The 19,988-nt window shown below is 40.2% G+C and overlaps 1 protein-coding gene across 4 annotated transcripts in view; it reads right to left on the reverse strand.

Annotated features, from left to right (window-relative positions):
• Positions 1-5,228: 5,228 nt before the first annotated feature.
• Positions 5,229-19,988, reverse strand: part of stxbp5a (syntaxin binding protein 5a (tomosyn)) — a 138,104-nt gene continuing 123,344 nt past the window's right edge. For 2 of the 4 annotated variants that reach the window (XM_014011573.1, XM_014011576.1), the window contains 9 exons: positions 18,312-18,374; positions 14,810-14,863; positions 12,700-12,750; positions 11,589-11,870; positions 9,325-9,694; positions 8,641-8,806; positions 6,150-6,261; positions 5,845-6,065; positions 5,229-5,737 (listed from right to left, as the gene is read on the reverse strand). In XM_014011573.1, coding sequence (XP_013867027.1) covers positions 5,696-5,737; positions 5,845-6,065; positions 6,150-6,261; positions 8,641-8,806; positions 9,325-9,694; positions 11,589-11,870; positions 12,700-12,750; positions 14,810-14,863; positions 18,312-18,374 — 1,361 coding nt within the window. In that variant the 3' untranslated portion in view covers positions 5,229-5,695. The remainder of the gene's footprint in view (positions 5,738-5,844; positions 6,066-6,149; positions 6,262-8,640; positions 8,807-9,324; positions 9,695-11,588; positions 11,871-12,699; positions 12,751-14,809; positions 14,864-18,311; positions 18,375-19,988) is intronic. The other 2 variants (XM_014011574.1, XM_014011575.1) reach the window with 2 other exon arrangements.

Here is a 19,988-nt window from a genome sequence, read left to right on the forward strand (position 1 = left end):
TGTGACTTTCTCATCTACAACATCAACATTTCATGATCAAACATCCCTGCAAAACATCAAACTCTGCCCATGAAAGCAAATTATTTCACCATTAGCCTCTGGTTTTATCAGTCTCAGAGTAAACAGTGTGTCTGTGTACATACAGATTTTGACACATTCGACTTCAGGGATCACAGGAAGGTTCAGGTAAAACGACTGGCCGGAGGGTCGAGGTCTTCGACAGACTTGGARAGCAAGATTTATTAAAAAGATTAGTGTTTTTACCCGTGTCTTGTAGTTTAGCTTGTGATTGAAACGAATGCAGCTGAAGCTTTTTGACATGATATGAACTTTCCTGTTTTACTCACTTGTTTGTTTTTTAAGAAGTCTATGACATGTCTATCCTTCAAATRCAAMAAGTCAAAGAAAGCATCTTTATACTTAATAAAATTGRAATGATACRCATGATTTTACCTRTTTTGTCMCATAACTGGCCTATTTTCTTTTGAAYTWGGCTCAGCCAAAGYGAAACAGGAAGTGACATCAAAGGGGAACTCATTAMTAAAATGCTGGYCTTTGTTTATTAAAACAAAATTGTTTAAACTTTAACTCTTCTTCGTCTCTCTTTGATAGCSACTAAAAATAACCTAAAGAARCATCAGATTCTTCTCTAGTCTGTTGTAGCAACGCTCTGTTCACCTGCAGACATTCCCCTTTGACATCACTTCCTGTTTCTTCACATGCAAATATCTCAACAACYGTTCATCTCAGCRRCGTGAAATTTGTTTTGCAACATGTYCTCAATGTTATCTTTCCAAAAAYGCATTCAYGTTYATTACAAAGAAACRATGTCACGGGCACTTTAATCATGCAGCTGAAGTCGGCCTTCTGCTGATTGGTCGGGATGTTGTGGCCGTTTAAATAAAATTACATTACTCCCCATAATATTACGGTAACTAAGGCATGACACCAGAATATTTTCCTGCTCAATCTCATCTTTTCTGACAGTCTCTTCTGTCCTACAGTGTCACGGCAGTGCCATCTAGTGACGGTTCGCCCAACACTGGATTCAATGCTTTATTTCATGGTTTTTGTTGGTGAATAATTACTGTGTTTAAATCTCTTCTTTGTTGTAAACAAYGCTGTTAAGTGCTGCTCTTCAGCTTGTGTGTAAATGTAAAATGCTGTCAAATGCATTTTGTAAATTCAGTGAGAATAGGGAGAGCAAAAAACTGAATCAGACCTCAAATTGAGACCCTGAGAAGAGTTACATAACTGATATTTACTGAAGATTAATTTAATATTAAATTATAAAAGTTACACTACAACACTGTTTATTGACTCAGTCTTATAAGACATTTTCTCCAGTTTTTATCTGRTCTCTTTTTGTGTAATCACATTAGAGAGGTCATGTGTGTTTGCTGCCCTCTAGTGTTCAAATGGGAGAACTTCAACTTTCTCTGCAGACATGCATGTTGGAAAGAGTCCTGAAGTTTTGTCATTGTGCAAAAACCTTTTTTTTTTTTGCATCACATCAGTCAATATCTTTAAATGCAAAACTAGATTTTAAATGTAAAAAAAAAAAGACAGAAATACATTTTTCACTTTTATTTTTCCATAGCACAGTAATCTCTATCTACAGTTTTTAAACGTTTTTGTGGCAGCGGATAAATTCATAAACATCCAYGTGAAATTTGCATAAAACTGTACAAGAAAATTGGCTACAATGAGAAAAATACTGCAACCCACTGACAACTGTAGAATCCAGAACAGAAGATGGCGTGTGGCCAACAGACAGGACCCCCCTCACGCTGCTGTGGAGTGCGCTGGCTTGGGTGGGAATACGGCAAAACCACTCAGAGATGGAAACAAAACTAAATTAACGAAACAGGACAATTGGAGGGGAAATTAGAATCTGAGTGACAAACACAACAAAGTAAGGAAAAAGAAAAAAACTGGCTATTTTTTTTCCTGAAATGTTTTTTTTTCTTCCTCTTCAAAGACAAAACATCCTGAAAACATTCACACTGAACACAGAAAAGGCTGAATTTGTACCATYAACAGTGGAACCGAAGGACGTCCATTAGAGAACAGCGAAATCTGAGAAGTTCAACAGAATTTAAACCTCCTTTGATCGTCTTATTGGCAGCTTTATTTACAGTCATCTAGCAGACACTCARCTGGACACAAACTACCAGAAACAAATCAAATTATATCACCGAATGAAGATGGGAGACATACTTACTGTCAAACAGACGTCCCATAAACACTGTTGTAATGTGGTTCTGGGTTTAATGAAACAACCATATTAATCAACAGCACTGATCGCCTAAAACATTTAGGTTTAGCTGAAATGATGGCTATTCGTGACAACTTCCTGTTTCACAAACCCTGACAAAGACTGAAGGCAGTGTAGTTCCAAAATAAACCTGATCCTCTTTTCTGCCTTCATGTATGAGAGTGATAATGCAACAGAAAAAGCTAAAGCAACTCTTTGGCGTCAGAAAAAATATGGCCTGTCTCCTCTTTTTTTTTTTTTTTTGTTTCTTGTGCAACCTTAATGTTTACTTTCTAGTTGGTCGGAGATTGTCAAACTATTTACTTATATACAAATAAAGGTTTGACAGAGACACGGCACAGGTGAGCTTTACTGCAGATATCCTGACAGAAAACACAATAAAATAAATTAAAAAAAGATGATCAGCAGGGTGAAACCTTAAAGGGATAGTTCAGATCCTTTGAAGTGGGGTTCCGTGGAAAGGTTCTGAACGAATAATATCTTACCTGTTGCAGATAGCGCTTTGAGCAGTCTCAGTTTAGGGAAAAAAACTGCTGAACTCTGACCACAATGACAAACTAAACAAAATTTGTTCATCTAACCAMGTCTTACAACCTAATATCCAGATAAAACATATTTTTGATCTTGTTTTGAGACTAAACAAGAGCAGAAAATGTTCAATTATTAATGTTATATGGTTCATTTTAGATGAAGCCAGGAAGTGGATTACCACTTTTCTAAAACAAGTCCAATCTTATGAGATTTGTAGTTGGTGCGAATGTTCTATTACAATAATCTAATCATTTTCACTTAATACTACGATTTACCTCAATTCTAGGGATATCTGCAAGTGCAAATAGCATTAGCAGCTAGCTCTGGCACTTCCAGCAGGAATAGCATATTATTCCTGCTGAAATAAAGAAACAGATGGTTACGTAAAGGTTTATAAACTATTATTTAGATGAACTGTTATGAAATATGTGTGAYTCAAATTATTTTAAAGAGGGGTATTATGTATTTTCCAGGCACATAGTTCAATTCTGTACCACAATTAAGTAACCGTGTTACCTTCGGTTGTTATGAAAATGCTGAAYATATCAAAAATAAATTGGACTTTGTACCATAGTCTAACTAAACACCTTGAAATTGTCCTCTGTCCCCCCGACTGCAGCAATCCACAGGTCTTTGCTACATTTGAACCAGCCGCTAACTCGTCATGTCAGTCGGGATTAAACTACCATATTTATTCGTGTATAATACGATCTCATGTATAATACGATCTCATGTATAATACGACCCCCCTTTTTGAGCTTAAAAAGCATAAAAAAATTGAATCCTCAAATTACCTCCAATTTCATACAGACTTTAAGATTTTTCATCCTTTGCAGTCTTTATACAAATCAGTAAAATGATCATTGGACTGTTCATTTTATTTTRACAACATATGTACTAAAAGGTATTTTGACAACAAATATATATCAGCTGTAGCAGCATCATATGAATTCTGGTATTTTACACACAGTCCACCAGGAGGCGCCAACACAAAAGTCAGAGACTTCACGAGGTTTGGGCCATCTTGTGGGGGAAAAGCAGATTACTTCCTCCTCGCGAGCGCCCCCTCTGGTGGGGAAACATTTTTCAGGGATACAAACTTTTTCAGAACACCGGTAGACGGCAGCCATTACAGACGAACATGTTTGTCGTTGTTCGAGTAGCGGCCCGGTCATATGCTAATGTCATTAGTTTGTTATCATTACTGAGGTTCAGGATTGCTTTTTTCCCCCATTTTTTCACATCATGTCACCTGCCTGGATCTGTTATTATCTCGCTCTGAAGMACAGARGAGTGTCAGAGGTGAGCTCSCTTCAACTGCTTTTTACAACGCGGTCTCATTTCCAGACTCAATAATTTTGCCGRCATTCCAGTTAAAATACACAAGTAAAAATATTTATCCGAGTCTAATACTACCCACAACTTTATGGATGATTTTATGGATTAAATTTTACGCATTATAGTTGAATAAATATGGTAGTTTGTTTTTTTAAACTGGGGCTGTTCAAAGAGCTATACAGGATACGAATTGTTCAGAACTTTTCCACAGAACCCCACTTCAAAAGATCTGAACTTTTGCTTTAGTAATAATAGAATCCACACAAACTATTTTCTCACAGTCTCAGAAAAACAAACAAAAAAATGCCACAAAACATTATCTTTGAAATATTGCACTCTAGTTTCTCATATATAAATACTTGTAAGAGTTCTATGTGATTCAGCACAATACTAATACTTGGAATTTGGAAACTCCTGAATTCCCAACAAATGTGGCAACAATACTGTCATTAACACTGATCGTATCAAGTGTACAGCCACACCGAGACTCAGCCAAATGCTTCAGGTTTGTGACATCAGAAGGTTTCTTGCAGTTAGCTTCACATCAGAAGAGATCAAGTAATGAAATACTTCAGATCAGCGGTAAATTTTGTGCAGGTCAAATGTTCTTGCTTCTAGTAAAAGAAAACAAAAAGTTCCTTTCATATCGTTGCCTTCTTCATAGATTCCAGCCCTTTTCATAAGAAGAAAGCAATTTGTGATGTTAGGCAAATCACAGAAACATTTAAGAACCCAAAAGTCCATTTTCACAACTTTAGAAAAATAATTTTCCAATAATACAGAGCAAAAAAARRAAAAAAAATCCCAGCAAACGATGAACAGATGAATGACAGGAGGAACACAGTTTTTCTCTCTTCATAATCACTCTGTTGGGAACAAAACGAAAGCCTCAGATCCAGAAGAGAGTTTAGAGATGAGTGAGTAGATGAAACATCCAGCGTCCGTCAGGGTGAGCTGCTTTTCTCTGTGTGACTTCTGGTAAAGTGGAAGCTTCACCACGGCTGCATCCTTCGTCTTCACGCTCTTCATCCATCTCCGTGATAAACTATCCCTTTCAGTCATACAAAAGTCTACAAATAGATACAGCATTGCACATTTATTAGATCTATGTATATATAAGGATTCATTGAAATTMTTTTTGTCTTTTTCTATCATAACTCTGTCACTTGATTAGATATTCTCAGCCATATTCCATGACTTAAATATTGGCCACAGAGTGGCAACAGTGAAGGACGTTTTGGCGAATGAGAACGAGGAATCTCCGTGTGCTCGGGCCAATCTGYTACCTCGGAGGGGAGGCTGAACATAAAGAGACTCGAACATAAAAAAAGGACACCGTTTATTCCCTCTGAGGTTGTCCGTCTCCCCCCCYGTCTGACCCCTCAGTTCCACCGTCAGACTGAGGTAAAAACAGTATTCGACATTGTGCTGGGGAAGAAAATCCCGAGTGTTTGAGTGAAGAAGGCTTGGAGGGACATACGGATGGGTGGGAGTCACAACGAGTCTAAATGAGCCGATGGAAGGTCAGTCAGATAATGGTCCACCTGATCAGAACTGGTACCACTTTTTGTCTTTGCACTTCAGCATCATCTGCAAACAAAGAACACTGTCATAAACACAACACGCTCAGGTTCATTTTGTACGCAAGAAATAACCCATTTGCATAATCAGTCAAATGATTGAGAGCCATGTCTTACATCGTGGGCATGTTTGGAGAAAGAGTCTGCACTGGCCATCATGGCAGCTGTCCTCTCCTCCAGTTCGCCCAGCTTCTGGCCTCTTTCATCCAACGCTATCCGAGCACGTGCCAGATCCCCGACCACACCTGAAGCAGCTCCCTTCATCCCTTCAATGCCACCTGGGCCAGGGATGTGCTGGGCCAGGCTTCGAGAGGCCTTTCCAGCTGCTAACTCACCAACTGAGTGAGGGCAGAAAACACAACGTGACGYTGCGCCCGCCTGTAGGGCAGAAGTAATTTATATTTCATGCGACTCTGACATACATAGCTCCTCTCTGTCTAGTGACTGGGCTCCTCCTCCAAAAAGGCCTTTGAAGAAGCCTCTGTTGGGTGCCTCTGGYGTCTCCACTGGTGTGAAGAGTTCCCCCAGCATCTCCTGAAATGTTAACACACATTTCTGTATTACACCTCACTACTGTTTGTTATTGACTAATTATCTATCTGTGTCACATGTTCAATGTTAATCTGTTTGTCCAGACAACAGGACTCCGCAACGGACTGACCTCTCTTGTTTGATAAGACACTCTTTGAGCTGGGAGCACTGTGATAGGCTGGAGAGTACAATGGGCGATCTGTGATTGGATATAAGCACGTCATATGATGTTATCATGGTGTATATTACTGGCTGTGTCCGCTGACGTGTCAGCGACGGGCCGACAGAGCTTCCTGATTGAGTCCTGTTTGCCTGTTGCTCAGAATTAAATCATTTATGACGACCATACACGCAGACTTTTCTGGCATTATTCCAACGTGTTTCTGCTTTCATGCGATGACAGAAATTGGCGTTGTTGGCAGGATTGTCTGTTTTGTTGTGTGGAAGGGTCAGAGGTGGTGGTGGGGCTCTTTGACTTTTTGTAGATCTTGGTATAGTGCGAGAGGCTGGAAATGGAGGGTTACGTGGATTTGGACAGCTGAGTTTTATTGCAACAACACTGTTTGTGTTACCATGATAAATRTTTTACAATAAAAGTAATATTTAAACAAGAAAAAAAATTTAAATTAAAGGAAAGTGTAAAGATGTCAAGACAAAGGACATCATCCTTGGTCAGAGCACTGATTAAAGTATTGATAGTTGTATCAGTGAAGGGACATGTCATCAGATCTAACTTTCAACAAAAGATAAATAAAAAAAATATTTAATAAATACACATACAAATACTAGAAGGTTAAACTAGAACAGATGTTGAAAGAATTTGTAACTATTGCAACTATTAAGATGAAAAATAAAATCAGTAAAGTGAAATATATGTGTCACCAAAGTGTTTTCATTTTACCTCATCTTTGTCACCATTCCTCTTCTTATCCTACCTTACTTCACACGTCAGTCAATCTTCTCTTTAGCCTGTTTCTTTTCATTTTTATAAACCTTCTCAGTTTAGTTGCAGACCTCTTAACACTTTATCAGTTTAGTGGAAAGTGTTTCAAACTTTTAGCAATTTAGTGGCAAGGGTCTCAAATCTTTCTCAATTTAGTTGCAGACATTTAAACCTTTCCCAAATTAGTAATGGGCCTCTTAATCCCGTGTCAATTTAGTGGTATCTCAAACCCTTCTCAATGTAGATGCAGATGTCGCAAACCCTTTTAATTTAGTTGCAGTCATCTCAAACCCTTCTCAATTTAGTTTTGGACATCTCAAACCCTTCTCAATTTAGTCGCAGTTGTCTCAAACCCTTCTCAATTTAGTTTTGGACATCTCAAACCCTTCTCAATTTAGTCGCAGTTATCTCAAGCTCTTCTCAGTTTAGTTTCAAACATCTCAAACCCTTCTCAATTCAGTGCAGACGTCTCAAACCCTTCTCAATTCAGTTTGAACATCTCAAACCCTTCTCAGTTTTGTTTCAAACAACTCAAGCTCTTCTCAGTTTAGTTTCAAACATCTCAAACCCTTCTCAATTTTGTTTCAAACAACTCAAACTCTTCTCGTTTAGTTGCAGATGTCTCAAACCCTTCTCAATTTAGTTTTGGGCATCTCAAACCCTTCTTAATTTAGTATTGAACATCTCTAAACCTTCTCAATTTAGTCGCAGTTGTCTCAAACCCTTTTTAATTTAGTTTCGAACATCTCAAACCCTTCTTAATGTTGTTGTGGGCCTCTTAATCCTGTATCAGTTTAGAGGTAAATGTCTCAAACCTTTCTCAGTTTAGTTGCAGACATCTCAAGCCTATCTGAATTGTCTTGCAGGTGTCTGTATCTCGTTTTAATTGATCCTAATTTAGTTTCCATAAACACTTGAGCATTAGAGCTGTTTTTTGACTTGTTCACCTGATCTCTTTTTTTGACAGAAAGCACAAGSCTAAAGCCCTGAATGTTGAATGTTAAAGTCTGAAAGCCAAACTGATTGCAAATATTTAAAAAACAAAACAAAACAAAACAAAAAAGGGTCTTCCTCTTTCCTTCTCCTGGCAGCTCCATATTCAACATTCTTTGTCTGATCCACTAGTGGTAGTGGTATCAGTGATATCCACTAGTCCTCCTCTCTGCATGTCCAAATCATCTCAGTTTTGCCTCACTAACTTTTTCTCCAAATCACTCAACCGTAGCGATCTCTCCAATAAATTCATTCCTAATCCTGTTCACTTTCATCTCTCCCAATGAAAATCTGAACATCTTCATCTCTGTCTTTTGTTATCACCACAGTCTCCAAACTGCACATCATWGCAGGTCCCTTTCATTCCTGAAGCAATGTTTCTGTCACTAAACATCCACTTCTTTTCATGTGTTCAYRGAAGATGTGCTKAACATAGAAAAGCTCACCTGTAAGTTTTCACACGTCTCCTGGCTGTATGTGATCCTCTGAATCTCTGTGGGGGAGCAGAGGTACATGGCCTGACCCAGGTTAGTGAAGCAGAATGTCCTGGCTATTCGCATGTCCGTCAAAGGTAGGTAGTTTACATCCATGAGCGGTCTCAGTCCTGGCACACTGAACAGGAGACAAACAAATCACCTGAACTCAGACCTTTAACTTTAACTTTTGTTTGTGTCGTTTCAGTCATTGTGAGAATCGCAGAGCTGGGATTTCAGGTGTTAATCGTGATAAACAACTCTACCGGTGTTGTATGTAACGTGTTTTAATCTCCTGAAACTCAGAGAACAGCTTTCAGGCACTGATCTCACAGACTAAACATGTCAGCACATACACAGAAACACAAGCTGACAGGGAGACAGTTGGACATCTTTGCTTTGTCAGACACTCATATGGATGGCTGTTCTATCTCTGTCACTGCTGGGAAATAAAGATTGATGAGGACAAACAACACAMGGATACACTCCTCTTCAATTACACCCTGCTGCATCTGCATGTTTGTCTGTGAGCAGTGTTGCTAAACCTTATTCACCGATGAGCATGAAAACAAATCGGTAAATCACTTAAAACTGTACGACTGGGTTTCAGAAGATTTTCTTTAAGATATTAATAAGGTATGAAACTGTTTCTCTTACCTGAGGGTCATAATGTGGCCGTTGGCGCAAAAACAAGCCAAGCACACGCCTTGGTTCATCTGCACGACATCTGCCCGTAAAATGAAGGAGGTCTCTGTGATGCTGTGTTTATAGATGCACGTCTGGGAGGGGAGGGAAATGACTTTGGCCTGTTTCTCTGAGCAGACCACAGCAAACTGGCTCTCGTTGAAGTCCTGGGAGGTGGTGGGCGACACGGAGACGGGCCGGCGCTTACGGACCTTTTCTCTTTCTTCGCCGTCTGCTGTGATGTTGGGTTCGTACCAAGATTCAAATGCAGAAGGCAGCAGGGTGCCTGCAGAGTCCAAGAAAGCCATCCGCATGACACTCCCCTTCAGCCGCACCAGCATACCTGGTAAATGAAAGATAAAGTTCCATTAGTTGGTAAAACTATGTTTTATAGATATTGTATTTTCCAGACTGWSTYTTTTTTTTCCATCGTCCRGCTGGTCCTGCTGTTTTCCTCTTCATGATGCATTTTTTGACTGATCTGTACTGACTGAACCAAGGAGTTATCATTACTGTCTGCAAYCATGAAAGGGCGCTCTAGTACACATCTGGGGCTTCTGCTAAACTTGGTGGCATCTTGAGTTGGTAATTTAAAAATTTGAATCAGGTGTGTTGAAACAAAAAACGCTAAAACATGTAGGACTGTGGGCCACTGTCCTGCTGTACGTCCTGAACATCTGTCCTGATGCATCTTAATAATCTAGGTATAAAAAAATGTTGGTCCTCTGCACAAGTTCTTTTTTGAAAAAAAAAACAAACATATTTTTCATCTCTCCTCAGACTGAAGAAGTCTCTTAGAGGGGATGAAATGTCCGTCCGCCCGTTTTCTTCTGCTTATCCAGGATCGGGTCGCGGGGGCAGCAGCCTAAGCAGAGAGACCCAGAYGTCCCTCTCCCCAGCCATTTGGACCAGCTCATCCAGTGGAATCCCAAGGCATTCCCAGGCCAGCCGAGAAACATAGTCCCTCCAGCGTGTGCTGGGTCTTCCTCTGGGCCTCACCTCAAACACCTCACCAGGGAGGCGTCCTCGAGGCATTCTAACCTTGGCTGCACCCAGAAATTCTGTCCATAAAAGTTATGAACAGAATCAGTGACAAAGGGTGACAACCCTTGGTGGAGTCCAACTCTCACTGGAAACAAGTTCAACTTACTACCAGCAATGCAGACCAAGCTCTGGCACCGGTCATACAGGGGCCTAACAGCCCATATCAACGGGCCTGGTACCCCATACTTCTGGAGTACCCCCCACAGGAGTCCCCGAGGGACACGGTTGAACGCCTTCTCCAAGTCCACAAAACATATGTAGACTGGTTAGGCGAACTCTCATGCACCCTCCAGGACTGCTGAGGGTGTAGAGCTGGTCCAGTGTTCCACAACTAGGATGAAAACCACATTGCTCTTCTTGAATCTGAGATTCGACTRTCCGATGGACCCTCCTCTCCAGGAGCCCTGAATAGACCTTACTAGGGAGACTCAGAAGAGCGATCCCCCTATAGTTGGAAAACACTCTGTGGTCCTCCTTTTTAAAYAGGGGGACCACCACCTCGGTTTGTCAATCCAGGGGAACTGCCCCTRATGTCCACGCGATATTGTAGACTAGAGTCACATCAACYAAYGCAACCCCACAAYATCCAGAGCCTTAAGGAACTCCGGGTGAATCTCYTCCACCMCCTGTGCCTTGCCATTGAGRAGCTTTTTAACCACCTCAGTGACCTTGGCACCAGAGATWGGAGAGTCCGACCCAGAGTCCTCAGGCTCTGCTTCCTCATAGGAAGACATGTCGGTAGGATTSAGGAGGTCTTCAAAGTRTTCCACCCACTGACCCACAACGCCTCGAGTTGAGGTCAGCAGCACACCATCCCCACCATAAACAGTGTTGGTGGTGAACCGCTCCCCCCCACCTGAGATACCAGAAGGTGGACCAGAATCATCTCGAAGCCGGTAAAGTTGGTGAAGTGGATTTTATGGTTTCCACAAGTTTTTAGCCTACTTCATTATGGTTTTATATGGGTTATATACTGTCTAACGGAAAAAATTATTCAGGTGAAAGTGAAAAAATAACATCTCTAAAACAACAGCTGCTGTTTTAAAACATACACTTCTGATGAAATCCCAAGTGTTCACTTTATTTTGACACCAAGATTATTTAAGTAGATTTTGTAAATGCTGAGATACACTCACACTCAATTATATTTCGGCATGGTATTTTGAGAAAAAAAACTTGAAGAAAAACCCCACCTGTAGGTGAAATGATAACTGGCTGCAGTTGCCGCAGCTCACCAGCAGGTGGCAACGTGAGCGCCAGGACCAGCACAGTTCCCAGGGAAGTGCCCACATAAAGGCAGGGCGTCAGGGTGCTGTCCCCTTTCCGGGCAAAGCTCTCACAGAAGTGGAAGGAGYTGACGGCTTCTCGTGCCTCTTTATCGATGCTGGTGACGCTGGAGGAGCGCGAGCGGCTGAAGGAGTTGTCCCGGTGGTCTAATGGGTTGGCACCCCGCGGTGGGCACACGGACAGGAGGACAGTAAGAGGAAAACACAGAAAGGTAAAGCACCTGCAAAAACACTGTACTGTACAAATAAAAACTGATTAACAAGCATCTGGGTGATATTTTTTGTTGTTTTTCTTTCAAATAAATCATGATTTATTATTTTTTTACTGTAAAGAGATAAATGAGGTTTAGGTATTCTGGAAATCATTATTTTCCTTTTAAACTTTCAGCAAAGCGGCATCATCAAAACCCTTTTTTCCCTATGCAGGTCACCTAAAACGACCCAACAACAAATGGTGTTTTGAAGGCACTTAAAAGAAAAAGCATATACAACTAAATGTCATGAAATCAGCTGAAAATTTCATCCAACATTTCAGTTACATTATGCGTCCTAAAGAAAACAATCTCTTCATATTCAAAGATTCTACTTGACAGAGAGAAAGAAAAGAGAAAAACGTAAAGAACACAGATTAGAAACAGAAAGCTGCAAAAGTTACAGAAAGCTTTAGAGTGAAAAAGGGTGTGCAAAGATTAGCTTAGCACCACTGACCTTTTTAATTAACAAAACGCCCACTATGGTTGGAAATATTTACAAGTAAATAAAATCAAAAAGTGGGAGTATCATTCTAACAATTTGATTTCGCTCAATAAACTTCAATTCAGATCAGATCAGTGCTACCGTTGATTCATGCAAACTCAGGAGAACATCTGCACAGCTTGCCAATTTTGAGACTAATAACCAGATAAAACTGGACCCTGTGGGATGTGGTGGAAGTCCAGTCGGAGTGAAAAGGGGGGGAAAAAAAAGGGAAAACTGCATTTTTATATAAACTGTTTGGAGACACGAAGTCAAGGCTTACCCAAGTCTGGCTTTAGCTCAGTAGGCAAGCTTAATTTCCGTGACATCTTTGCTGGAAAAAAGAGAACATCCCTCTTTACAAACACGTCTAAGCTAACACACGGTGCCATGCAAAGCCGAGGAGCCAGCACTGAGCAAGGACTGTGCACAAGGACTAAAACTCATCCAAATAATAAAAAGAAAAAATTAAAGTGGGGGACAAAAAAAAGAAAAATCCAAGGGAATAGATTTATATATATATATATTTTAAACCAGAGCCAAAAAGCATTAAATAAAAACAAAGAGGCAACCCTGTACGTGTCAAAGGGGCATGCTGTGACAGACGAAACACAAGAGGTAACTTTTGGTTGCAAAGTGGCGCAAAAGAGAGGACGAATCAAAAACTGCACGGCCATTCAGGTCCTTCAAGCCAAAAGAGCATGCAGCAAGAACAAGGGAGTCCGAAGTAACACCAGAGATGGAAGAAGACAGTGACAATGAGAAAAGATGGTTAAAGTTGACCCGAACAGAACTTGTCATGGCATCTTTTTTTGTTGCAAGTATGAAAACAAATGACAATACAAAAGAAAAATGAGGAAAAAAAATGCCCAGAGACATTTTCTCTGTCTACAGAAAGAAAAGACAATTCTAAAAACAACAGACTTCTCATTAACTTAATAATATATTAAGTCATCAAACAACAGTTGGGAGTTTTGCTTTCTTTATTACATTAGTGACTTAATTCGAGGAGAAGCTGATTGTAATAAAAAACAACATTGTAGCATTGTAAAAAGAAAAAACACATGTTTTTTTAAATATTTGATTTAATAATCTAACTGATGTGTTAGTTGTAATGGTTGCACTCATATATTGTTCAGTTTTTAAAGACCCGCCCCTTTCTTTTACTGAAAACTAACGTCTGCAGAGGATTAGTCATACGTAGCAGATCAACATCCTGACTACTCAGTCATGGAAACTGCCAAATATCTTAAAGCTTGCATGTTTGAATAATGCAACAATTACAAGGCTACATTTCATGAAACTGAAAAGACGGCGCTCAAATTACTTTTATTCCCTTTGATTGAACTTTCCACATAGTTTCAATCGTACAGACTACAGAATAAATTCTCAATAAACACATGAACAAGTGGATTAGTTTGTTGATTTTTGTCAGGTTTTCACTTCGAAGATGTTTTAGTCTGTATTAATGTAGTAATGTTAAGATATGCAAAGCTATACTAGTTATGGTGAGAAGAAAATGAATATTTCTGAAACTTTAAAGTGACTTTGAAGATTTATTTTCTACCGTAGTCAGAGTATTTTTTAAATACAATTCTAATTGATAAGAACTGAGTGACATTAAAGCATTAATCCGTCAGGTTTCTGTGTGTTTTCAGGTCTGAGCCAAAGGGAGAAAAAAATAGTAGCCAAATTTTCTAAGGTAATAACTGTTACAAGTACAAATGATTTGTTCCTAATTACAGACTTGTCAAAACTTGATCCCAGCATTTTATAATTAATTTTTATGCTTCRTTGACACAGAAGAGGAGGTACACACAAAAAAAAGAACATAGCTGGACAAATGAGTTGCTCTGTGGTCTCATAAAATATTATAGACGACCAGGACACATCAAACGCAAACACATTTACAATCTGACAACTGAGCTACGTACRAGTAGCATGCAACCTCTGTAGCAAACAGCTTAAGTTCCTAAAATCAGCTGCAATCCCACTTTCCTTGCAGGTTTTCCTCTGCTCCAGAAACTTTCAGTCTTCATACATTTGTATTTTAGGCTTGTTTTGTGTTCAAACAACAAATAAAACTTCATTTTCTAAATGTATAAAAAATAAAATCATTTAATTCTCATTAAAGCTCATATGGAACCAAAAGATAGTGGAACAGAGGCTAACCTTGAGATATAAAAAATGTTATTCTCTGTGCTCTAATCTGTTTTTTCCCACTGTGGCTGTTGTAACGACAGACACAAAAGGACAGGGACAGTTTCTTCACCACAAAGGGGGGAAAACAAACTAACAAACAACCAAAAATAAAAGGGGGAGGGGTACCAAATGTGTGGACCACATCGGTCTCGCCGACAGAGCTGTTCATGAAGGTTTGGGGCCAATCTTACCTCCTCTACCACCTCCATTGTAGAACTGTTGAAGGTTGCTGTGTGTCATCAACACTTTAAGGGGTGTTGGGGGGAGGGGGGAGTAAAGTACAGTAAATGTACAGTTAGAAACACCCTTTGTCTTGTTACAGTACACACTGTGGCATTGTTTTTATGAGCAGAAAGATAGTCTTTCAAGTGAAGCTGGCCCAGGACTCTGGTTTGACTCAAGACTTTTCTAAGGAAATGAAAACAAGGCAGAAATTGGGTATTACGTCTAAAGCTTAATAATCTGTGACCTGAGGTTTTTCTTTWYGTTTGATGYAAATTCTGGGGTTATGAAAGTATACAGTATTAATCTAGTCTACATGTGTTATGTTGACTTAGAGACCATGTTCCTTGAGGTTCACTGTGTTGGGGGTTCTGTGAAAATGGGAATGTAGGTCCATTGCTAAATCCGGCCTCTATACAAGCAGTGCAAGAGTTTGGTTCACATTAGTCGACTCCTTTAGGGTGAGAGTTGGACTCCGCCAGAGGTTGTCCCCAATTCTATTCCAAGCTTTTAATTGACAGATTTTCTCAGTAGCAGGGGGCGAGGGAGTTCAGTTCGGTGGAAAACGGGTGGATCGCTCTCTCTGGGCTGGGGATGAGGTTCTTCCTCAAGTGGAGGAGTTTGAGTCTCTTGAGGRTTTTTTCAGGAGTGAGGGAAGAATGGAGCCTGAGATTGACAGACAAATCTGTGCAGCTACTGCTGTATTGAGAACTCTGTACCAGTTTGTTGAGGAGCTCTGTCTACTGGTCAATCAACATTCTTACTCTCACCTATGGCCTTTAACTTTGGGTAGTGATCAAAAGAATGGAATTTCRTATACAGGTGGTCAAAAGGAGTKTTCTCTGTGGGGTAGCTGGACTCTCCCTTAGAAATAGGGTGAGAAGTGAAGKTATCCTGGAGAGACTCAGAGCAGAGCCGCTGCTCCTCCGCATCGAGAGGAGCCAGTTGAGGTGGTTCTGGTCTCTGGTAAGGATGCCTCCTGGTCGCCTCCCTAGGGAGGTGCTTCAGATATGTCCGACTGGGACATGCTGCAGAGACTATGTCCCTCATTTGACTTGGGATTACTTYGGRAYCATTTTACCACTCAACAACACTTAACAATATGGAGCTYCTAAAACAGTTTTTCCTCGCTGCACTGGACTACATGTCCCACATGGTTCAGTTTGTGTTTAGGTACATTGTCATCAGGGTGGACCAGTCCCCATCCATCTCTGTGCAACAGGGGTCTCCAGCTYGTGAGCTCATTGAAAGTAGCTCTTCAGTGCTAATAAAAAATTAGGAGAAGCAAAATTTTCTTTGTCACTGGCCGAACAAAGTTTCATTTAATTCCAATCAATTAACACATTCTCATGTTGGACACGTCAAAAATGGACGCAGACGGTCCCTGCCCAAGCGTCAATATGTTGACGAGTCCAACGGTACCCGCCCAAGCGTCAACATATTGACGCTTGGGCAGGGACCATCTGCATCCAGTTTTGATGTGTCTGGTATCTCTCGCATGTCCATCCTTGCCACCTGCAGCTTTTCTGGGTTGCACCACTTAGGGGATCTTTGGGTCGGGGGTCTGAGGTTAACATGAGGGATCAGGATTAATGGTTAATTTGAGATACTGGGGTCAGGGATAGGCTGTACTGTATATATCTAAAATAGGTTAAATTTAGGCTCTGGAACGGTTAGTTCTCATGAATTCTCTACATTTTAAAAAACTGTTAATATGAGGGATCAGGGTTAATGGTTAATTTTAGGGTCTGTGGTCAGGGATAGGCTGTATAAGGCTAAWAGAAGTTAAATTTAGGGTCTGGGATGGTTAGTTCCGCCCATTTCCTACTCTTTTTAAAAAATATGACAACGCGCTCGACCTCCTCCACCTCATCTCGTAAAGAACGGACGGGGGCTACCCGGCGTGTCCGAAAGTTGACGCAGACGGCTACCTGACCAAGCATCAATATGTTGAAGCGGGGGKCATGAGAACGCGTTGAATCAATCTATAGATGTTCGTTCCCCTTGGTTGTCAATCAAACAGTTTAGGGCTCAGTATGGTTGTTCGGCCTTTCGTTTTCGCACGCACCTTTCATAGCCCCTTGAGACACACTSTGCAGAGCTCCTGGGAAACCCTTCCCACTGCGGTATATGACAGTGCACGGGGTTTCTTCTGCTGGAGTCTACATGTGTTTTTGTGCAAARCAAGCTTATTTCAATGGTTTAAGTTTAAGTTTAAAATTAAATGTTGCAAAATGTAGCTCTTGGACGATTTCATTTTTTGAAGCTCTTCAGGAAAAAAAGGTTGGAGACCCCTGCTGTACACGGACGTTGTGTTTGGAGAAAACCCTTTTCAGATTCTCAAATACTGCAGCAAAACCCTCCTGCAAACTGGAACACATTAAAATGCATTGCTGTTCTTTCAGCWCACTTCACCACAACAAGAGAGAAAGAAACATTTTGTCCTGGACTAAATGACTAGTTAAGACAGATGTTTTTTTTTCCTGAAAAGCACCTTATCTCTGTCTACCTCATAAAATATGCAAAGCAGACACCGTCTGATGGCACCAGACGTGGGGGTCGGGGCTGACATCACACCTGGAAACAGCAGCGAGCAGATTTTGAGATCTGATTTCTATCTGACCTTTTAAAAAGATTGTTTTTTTTTTAAGACACTAAGGCCAAGCCACCCATAATCAGATGAATCTGGGTCGTAGCATCTCATTTGTGCAAAACAGACAAAAAAAAAAATCCTTGAGCCTTATGCTCCTTGTTTGTTTTCATCTGGGAATTTACATGAGAACTGTTTAATATGATAATGCATTTGGAAAAAGGCTTGAAACAAATGCACTCTGACAGACAACTGAAAAAGTTACAAAATCCAAATCAAGAGGTTTTTACAAAAAATCTTGGACAGAAATCAAATATATTAGGCTGTAAAATATTGTTCCCAATTATTCAAATATCCTCATCTTTTTATTAAATAATGCAAATGAATCTCCCTCTCCCAGGTTTATGACTGCATTTATTTATGTCTCTTCTCTGTCATATGGAATTAACGGTACAGATATTGGAAATGTTTACAGTCTGTAATTGGATTTTCCAGGATACTGAGTGAGATTAAAGAAAATTTATTACTGTCTGTTGAACTCTGAAAARTATTAAAAGGGACGTGCACGGAAATGGGAAAATGCGCTCAAAAAGCCGTGGCATTAAACTCAAACGGCGCATTTCTAAAAGGCTGAGGCGAATGAAATTGACAGTCGGGTAATTTTACGGTTCGGTAAAAGAAAGTCTTGCATCTAGTTCTGCTTTAATGAGCAACAATTTCAGTAAAAGAGTCTAAAAAGAAAGTATCTCCTCTTTTTGACACAGTAATCTTCAATTTTAACACTCTTTTTGCATTATTGTGTTTGATTTTAAATATTGATAAATTATTATTTTTAACTCAGTGAGTATAATCTTGCGGTAGAACAAAGAAGAACATGTTACCTGAAGTGGGGGACTTGCAACGTTCTTCTGATGTGGCCGAGCCCTCGTTGATGTCACACAGCCCTGTGGAGGATTTCACAATATGAAGCTAAACAGAGCTGCCGACTCAGCATTTTGTGTAACTCTCGCCTGCTTTAAGGCAAATGGGTGATCATGTTTTGGCTTGTGAACGTATATAGGTATTTCTGTTTGCTAAAAAAAATCACTAGATGGATTTTAAAGGGGACATATCATGCAAAATCCATTTTTTTGGCTGCTAAATACCTTTTGTCTCWAGGAGTGCAGAAAAGTTGAATTTAGTCTCTCCATGGTATCTTTATATTCTGTTTGGGTTAAAATTTTCAGCCTGTTCAGTTTTCTCTGTTTTCTGTGACGTTTTCTGAGTCTATTATGTCAAATTATCTGCAATAGAATTGCTAGCTAAGGTCTGGATTTACCAACTACAGTTTTAGTTCTTCTCTAGTTCTGGGTCAGGCTCTGGTTCTGGGTCAGGCTCTGGTTCTGGGTCAGGCTCTGGCTCCAACATGTAAGGCTGGATGGACAAGTCTTCTGTTGCTGACATCTTTTAGTTAAATTTTAAATGAAACGTCTCTGCAAGCTAGAAAATGTAACCACCCCTCTTTTAAACTGGAGTGGACCGGTCTGGAAGCTGGAGGGGGGTGGAGCTTGAAGAATCTTAAAGGAACGGTGACAAAAGCAGCTGCTTTGAGACAAACACCAGAAAAGGGGTGCAACAGGAGCTGGTAAAGTTCGAATAAAAAGGAATTCAGACCAAAACATTGTAGTTCCACTTTATATAGACCCCATCTGAATGRTGGGAAAAGGAAGGAYTTAAAATCATGATATGTCCACTTTAAGGAACGTCTCAGAAAGTAATCCCTGTACATCTACAACTGATTAAMAYGTAGAGTTAACCCAATTCAAGATGGCCACCACAGCTGACTGACGTTAGCCATAAATGGCTATACCTTAGTCAATTAAAAATATATATTGAAGTAAACTTTGGTGTGGTAGTAGCTGAGAGTGTTCTTAAACACATTTGTTGATGGCAAACAGATATACATTGATCCAGTTTGCACATAACATTTTACATGGACTAAAACAGCTTTAGCAAAGTAAAGTACAAATACTTTATTACTTTACTTAAGAAGAAATTTTGGTTATCTATACTTTACATGAATTTKTATTTTTCAGTCGATTTAGAAAATGTTGTTACCCCCATTTCATTTTGGCTTATTTTTATTCCAGGTCACCTCAGAATAAATGTTATTTTGGAAATTCTAACCATTCATTTTACTAAATACTTTTACTACTTAAGTGCATTTTATATCAGAAATGATAAGTACAGTAAATGTCAAATACTTTAAGATTTTACTCAAGTGATATCTGGGGATCTTGTTCACGAATGGGGGAAGAAGGGAGCGGGAGATCGACAGGCGGATTGGCGCAGCGTCTGCTGTAAAGCAGCCGCTGTACCGGTCTGTCGTGGTGAAGAGAGAGCTGAGTCAGAAAGCGAAGCTCTCGATTTACCGGTCGATCTACGTCCCTACCCTCATCTATGGTCATGAGCTTTGGGTCATGACCGAAAGAACGAGGTCCCGGATACAAGCGGCCGAAATGGGTTTCCTCCGCAGGGTGGTGGCTGGGCTCTCCCTTAGGGATAGGGTGAGAAGCTCG

The sequence above is a fragment of the Austrofundulus limnaeus genome, unplaced genomic scaffold (assembly GCF_001266775.1).
Source record: "Austrofundulus limnaeus strain Quisiro unplaced genomic scaffold, Austrofundulus_limnaeus-1.0 Scaffold82, whole genome shotgun sequence".
Classification (NCBI taxonomy): domain Eukaryota; kingdom Metazoa; phylum Chordata; class Actinopteri; order Cyprinodontiformes; family Rivulidae; genus Austrofundulus; species Austrofundulus limnaeus.